The 6,726-nt window shown below is 37.5% G+C and overlaps 1 protein-coding gene across 1 annotated transcript; it reads right to left on the minus strand.

Moving 5' to 3' along the window:
- Window positions 1–839: 839 nt before the first annotated feature.
- rhoh (ras homolog family member H) lies at window positions 840–5,168 on the minus strand. Its single transcript, XM_026304442.1, has 2 exons — window positions 4,864–5,168; window positions 840–3,610 (listed from the first exon to the last, which is right to left on the minus strand). Exon 2 carries the CDS (start codon window positions 3,124–3,126, stop codon window positions 2,539–2,541), a length of 588 nt encoding a protein of 195 aa, XP_026160227.1. The 5' UTR covers window positions 3,127–3,610; window positions 4,864–5,168; the 3' UTR covers window positions 840–2,538.
- Between the last annotated feature and the right edge of the window lie 1,558 nt (window positions 5,169–6,726).

Below are 6,726 nucleotides of genomic sequence, written 5' to 3' on the forward strand. Positions count from 1 at the left end.
AAGTTTGACTGTATAATGTATATAGGTGTGTGTGTGTGTGTGTGTGTGTGTGTGTGTGTGTGTGTGTGCTTGTGAGAGAGAGTGTGTGTGTGTGGATGTGGTTAGATGTTTTCAGCATATCCTTGAAAAGTCTGTGTTGTATCTCTCATCCTCAGCAGCTCTGAACACCACATGAGAAGGAGATATGTAGAGAAAGAGCGGGAGAAAGCATGAGGGGGAAAAAGCAGTTTCTCTTGAGTTTATTATTTTTTTTCTTGGTTGTTTGCTGTTCCTGGTTGTCTTTTTTTTTTTTTTTTATTGCTTTATTTTTTGCACTTTATCATATTCAGTTATAACTTTGGATATTTGACAAACACAAGTATTAATTTCCTCATGTCATCCTCTCTCATGCATATTCAGAGCCCCCTAGTACGCACATTAGGTATTAAATGCACAAACCAAGGTGTATTGAAGACTATTGTGTATTATGTAAGAAGTCATTTCATATCTGGAAAGATGCTCAAAGGATAGACTGTGTCATACGTTAGTAAGTCAACAAACCTCTAAGGCAGATTTTGGGCTAAATAATTAAAACTGACTGGATCACGGCAGCTACCTAAGTCACTTTATATTTCTGCACCTTATCTAGTATAGGTGTACAGGTGTGGTTTTTATTTAATTACAGTGTTTAAAATAAATTCCAGTGAAGTTTGAAAGCAAAAGGCGTGTGTGTATACGTGTGTATGCATGTGTGTGCGCGAGCTAACCAAGTTGTTTGTGCAATTTTTGGTATTTTGGTATACAAATCCCACTACTTTCACAATTTGTCTGTTTATTTCTCATCTTGTTGCTTATTTCGTTGAATTTATCATTTGGTGTTATCGTATTACACGCATACACCACATATGTCTGTAAGCATTGCTCTTTAACCTTTAATTCTTTAACTTAGACATTATTCAAAAATAGCCTGTAAAAATCTCATCAGTCAATACTTTGTCTTGCAATCTACATGCCTCCAAAAAAATCTATTAGAATCGGTGTAAATGATTTATATATGAACATAAAATATCATTTTTATTCTAATACAGATGCTCATACTACAGACTTGACAATTGTCAGCTTAATACCCCATACTGTTTATACTTTGTGTATTGCATGTGATAAGATGTATTAATATAAATACATGCATCAGATGTACAGTATAGTACAAAAAAACATCAGTTTGAAAGTGGCCATAAACATATAGGTCAATGCATACAAAGCACACCATATAGTTAAGTGTATACATTATACCTTTTATGACGTATACATATAGAGACAAAGTTTTCATAATAAATGTGCACCTAATTTCAAATCATTCAAAAGCAGAAAGGGGCAATAAAAGCCAATATTCAGTAAAATGACTTGTATTCATTCCAAATAATGAAATGTTTAGATATAGATGAAACAATACTGTGTCAACGGGTTGAATCCATAGATTTAATTTATGAAATCAAATGAGTTGTTGCAGTAATGAATACAAATGGGGTGGAGATATATTGCTTAATCAATCATGCCTTAATATTTTTATTTTATTTTTAAAAGGAGGTAAACAGCTCAATAAAAAAACAGTTGCACAAAAATTCCATTGTATAATATGAGATAAATTTCTCAATTACACTTTTAGATTTTTTTTTTATTTTCAAAACAAATGTTTTCAGATCATTAGTTTTTTTTTAAATGTCTATATAAATATACACATATAAACACGCAGTTAATCTAGAGAAACATATTACATATGTAGGCATGTTTTGTCTACTCTTTGACCTATTTTATTTTCTGTTCATATCTAATCTAAAAATAAAATATCGAGAACATTGTTATAGAACCTGGTAAAGCCAAACTGTCCCTTTTGTCTGTGAACTGACACCCACATTATCTTGTTCTTAATAGTTGCTGACAAATGGTGTAAATGCACATCATTGTTTTTAGGGCATTGGACTACAGTTTTCCTTGTGATTTTAAAAAATGTGCAGATCACACTGTAAACGCTTCATGCAACTGCAAAGAATTACTTGGTTTCCTCATTTTATTTGTGGTAGTGAAGGCGCTTAATTGGTCTGCTTGACATACTAATATACGTTCTCTTTGCATTGTAGTAAATTCTAGGAAAATAATTAAATCAACCATGAAAGCATTTCTCAAAAATCCACTGATGTGCTGTGGTTTAACTCAAAAAAAAAAAAGAAAAAGAAAAAAAAAGGATCTAAAGAATCAAAGAAACACTTTTCTTTACATCTCTCTCTGGATCAAACAGAAGTGAACATTTTTACGAAAGTCTGTTAGGTATATAACTAATATATATAACTGTGTTCTTAGTTTTAAATATGATCTAGCGCAGTCTTGGGAGGCTGGACACCCTGTTAGTGAAAAAGAACCCTATGTATAAATAAAAGCAATACAACTTTTGGGCACCTTGTGCCTCTGTAAGACCCCACTGAGTTTGAACAGCACTATAACACAGATTATTAAACCTGCTGTCTCAAGACAGTTCCAGGCCCACCAAGTCAAGGCCAGTGTTCAGAAGACCTTGCACTGGTTTATGCTGAACATGCGTCTCCTGGCCTGCTTCCTGACCTGGTTAACGGCCGTCCGCACTGCGTATTCAAACACCTGCTGCACGCCACGGTTGCTTAAGGAGGAGCACTCCAGATAGCCTTTAGCATGGATTTCATGAGCAATGCGTCTCCCCTCTGCTGCTGAGATGCAGCTCCCCCGATAGGCTCCCGACTCCCGCAGGTCCGTCTGGGTGGCCACAACCAGCACTGGCACCCTGGGCAAGTTCTCCCGAACCTCAGCGATCCACTTGTGCTGGACACTGGATAGAGAGTTAGGGTTGGCCACAGAGTAGCAGATGAGGACGATGTCGGCCTGCTGGTACGATCTTGGCCGGATTTGTTTAAAGTTGTCATGACCGGCCGTGTCCCACAACCCGAGACTGATCTGAACCCCGTCCATGTACACCTCAACCCCTGTGTTGTCAAACACTGTGGGCTTGTAGGAATCTGGGAAAGTCTCTGAGGTGAAGCGGACCAGTAGGGCCGTCTTGCCAACCGCGCTGTCCCCTACCAGGACACACTTCACTGACATCTCTGCCATGCCGTTCATGTTTGCCTCTCGCAGTGTCTCTCCTCTATATGTCTGTGGTTCTTTGGAAAGAATCTCAGAGGTAGCTTTTTTTCTGACTTGTCAATCTGGAGAGAGAGAGGATTCACGAGGTAGACAAAGGCGATCGCTCTCTGTGTGTGATGTACTTCCGTGTACAGGTGGTAGTTTTCATAGCAGGTGATTTGTAGCTCTTGTGGTAATCATTCCTGTTCTGGAGATTTCAGCAGTCATTGAGCTTGTTAAATCAACCTATGAAGTCTCTTTTCAGAGTCCTTTGATATCTCTCATGTATAACACAGTCAGAAGCAGTGAGCTTTATATTCACGTCACATAACTTCCTTAGGTCCTTTGGCTCGCTTCACTTCCGCTCAGTGTGTGCAGCATAGTGAACAGCTTCTGGTCCTTGTCTCTGATCATCCTGAAGGCCAACATACTGGTTTTGGTCAGATGGTTCTATTGGTTTTGGTCTGAAGAGGGAAATTTACTGAGAAAGAAAAATGAAGAGAGCGTATGTTATGAACATGAAGTGTCTACATTAAGAGCTCAGTCTCTTGTCTTTACTTTTAAACAGGACAATCAGAAACGGAAATAGCTCTTTATACGTTTCTCCGTACAGCTGACAGAATCTGCTCATACATCATGTCGTCTGGTGTTGAAAATTACAGCAGCGTTCCTCTTATTAAAATCCTTTTTGAGAAATATCTGCCTAAACATTAAGGAAATATCTGCTAGAGTTGGCTCCTATACATGGCGGACAACACACATTTTTTATTTTTACCAGCAAAAAAAAAAAAAGTTTTCAAAGAAGAGTGTAAAGCGATAAACCTATGACAAAGTACTGCTTAAATGCGGAAGTAAAGATTCGTATGTTTGGGTGTGACCCAGAATTCACAGCTTGATCCTGAAAACTTTACCAGGTGCTCTTCAACAACATATCCATGTGTTGTATAATCAAACTCTTACACAGACAATTCACACTCCTCTAACCCCAACATATCGATTCACTTTATGTAAAAAAAAAAAAACAGGCTCGGTTTTGTATTTAACTTCATAAACAAACGTCTGACAATGGATGAAGATGCCTGTGTGTTTTTGTTTGACACTGTGACAAAAAATCATCTTTTTGGTTCTTAATCCTGGGATTGAACAAAAATCTACTGGTGTTTTTTTTTTTTTTTTTTTTTTTTTTTTATGATTTCATCCAATACCTCAAATTGACAGTTATTATTTTCTAAAGTACCAGAAGTAACCAAACCTCAAAACCACCTGCAGTGTCACAAACACATAGTCATCTCAATGGAAAGACCTCCATAACGTGGATGGGACACTTTAATCAATGGGTTTTCCACAATTCAGCTTAAACTGTAAATGAGCTCACTAGAAAAAGCTGTGGTTTTTTAACTCTCAGTCTAGTCTTAGAGGAAATAAAAATAACTCAAAAAAAAAAACAAGCTTACTTCAACTGGTTTGAACTAGTAATTCAGGAACAAAGCCTGTAGTTTCAGATAAAAAGGGATTTAAAATATTACACTGTCGTTTTGTTCTATGAAAAGAGAAAGTAGTTTCTGAACATATCACTTTAAATTCATTTACAGTCTTTAATACTGAAAGAAGCTTAAGTTATTGGTCCATATCATGAGTCTTATGAAATGTGCAGATAGAAGAGGATAACAGGAGGATTTCAGTAACACGGTGTTGTATCGACACTAAGTTAAAAACAAAGTGAAATGTAATTACCATTCTTGTCGATCTGTGACGGGCGGATGCTGGCTGCCGCCTCGGAGCTCCTCACAGCGCCGAGTCACAGAAAAAAAAAAACACACAGCCTTTAAGCAGCAGAAACTGTTTGTTATTGGCGATATAATCTGCAGGAGAACCTACTACAAGAGGATCTCTAACATGCTGCCATAAAACGCCCGCGGCGCACTGGGCTTCCTATTAATTAGACCAAGACAGAATCTTCCGACACCTGTAGCAGAAAAAAAGTCGAGGTCGGTGCGTAGAGGAGGGAAGTGAGAAAGCGCAAGAGAAAAGAAAAGTACAAAACGCATCCGCTTCTTGGAGTGTGGAGGTGTGACTGAGTCTTCTGCTCGCCTCCCCCACAGCAGCTGTGCACAATACGTCTTTTTTTCCTCTTTCTTCTGTGTGTGTGTGTGTGTGTGTGTGTGTGTGTGTTTGCTGCTGTTTTTAAAAAATGTTTTTTGGACCATTTTTGATGCGCTTTATGGAGCAGCGGTGCGCACAGCTGGCGCATACAGGATTTAGGTTGAATCTAGAAAGATCTTAGGTTGTAACAATGTAACGTTACCCCCAAAAGCATCACATTTCATCCCTGGTATTACTTTTGACATCTGTTATTTGAAGAGTCTGCATCAGTGAAGTAGGATAACAGCTGTTCCTTGCACTGCAGGAGGACTGCATCAGTATCTAGTTTTAGTGGGACCCTCGTTCATTCATGTAGCCTAATGTGTCTTATTAAATTGGGTTATTTTTCCTGTTTCAGGTAATTAACATACCTAATACTGGACTGTCAGAACCACAACCGACAATTACTTTCATTAACAGTACAGGTAAGACTTTTTAATCAGTGATTAATCTGTGTATAAAATGTCAGATTCATCAATGTTTGCTGAAGATGTAGTGAGTTTGTAGTCTCTTAAATGCCCCAGTGAAGTTCATCTGGCCACATGTAACTATCATCACACTGTGGGAAACAGAGACAACAGAAACAGAGAAATAAACCCACCTGGCAGGTAATGTGGGTGCCAGGTTTTGATTAGTGGAATACATAGAGACAGGATCTCTTGTTAATGACTTAACATTTGTAAATGCATGCAAGATGATTATTGAGGTAGCTATTATGAGTAATGACTTCCTAACATATATTTACAACTGGGCCTAGAGGGGTTTCCCTTAATCAATTTAGGTTCATGCTGAAGGAGGATTTCCCACAACCTGGCAACCCAAGAGTTCTTACTCTTGGCTTTGGTAAATAGTCAACCATTACCAAAAGCATTACTTACAAATTTGGAAGTCTTGGTTGCTTATCTGAAAGTGGTATCCGTTTTAATTGGTTGTCCACCATGACTCCAGCACATGTTTTGTTTTTAATTTGATGTTAATCCTCACATCCCTGGTCAAGGGAAAGAATTCCATTTAACAATCTCCGTCTCAGTCACTGTTTGCCCAGTGGCACTATTAGGTCTAGACCTATAGAGAATTTGGCTATGTAAGTATACATTAGAGAACCTATGAGAGTGTAGCCGTCTTTGTATACATGTCTCTGTATTGGCCTGAAGCAAGTGTGTTAAAAAAAAAAAAAAAAAAAAAAAAAAAGAATTTGGGAAATTTTACTGGTCCTCTTCCATCTGCATCATTCAAGGAAATTATACAAAGACTAATTAACTATAGTACTATTGTTTTGTGTTGATTTGTTTTAACAAAAGTGTAAATAATGCTCAATTTCTATCTAGAATCCAAACTCTTCCATAGAACTATTGAATAAACCTGCTTGTTAAAAAAAAAAAAAAAAAATTACAGATTAATCCAAATTAATATTAAGGCTGCATTCACTAAAAGAACTACTGATGTAAACCAAGG

Source organism: Mastacembelus armatus, chromosome 1 (assembly GCF_900324485.2).
Source record: "Mastacembelus armatus chromosome 1, fMasArm1.2, whole genome shotgun sequence".
Classification (NCBI taxonomy): Eukaryota; Metazoa; Chordata; class Actinopteri; order Synbranchiformes; family Mastacembelidae; genus Mastacembelus; species Mastacembelus armatus.

Bases quoted from the DNA above. Each gene is read 5' to 3' on its own strand.
- rhoh (XM_026304442.1), bottom strand. From the start codon at position 3,126: ATGAACGGCATGGCAGAGATGTCAGTGAAGTGTGTCCTGGTAGGGGAC.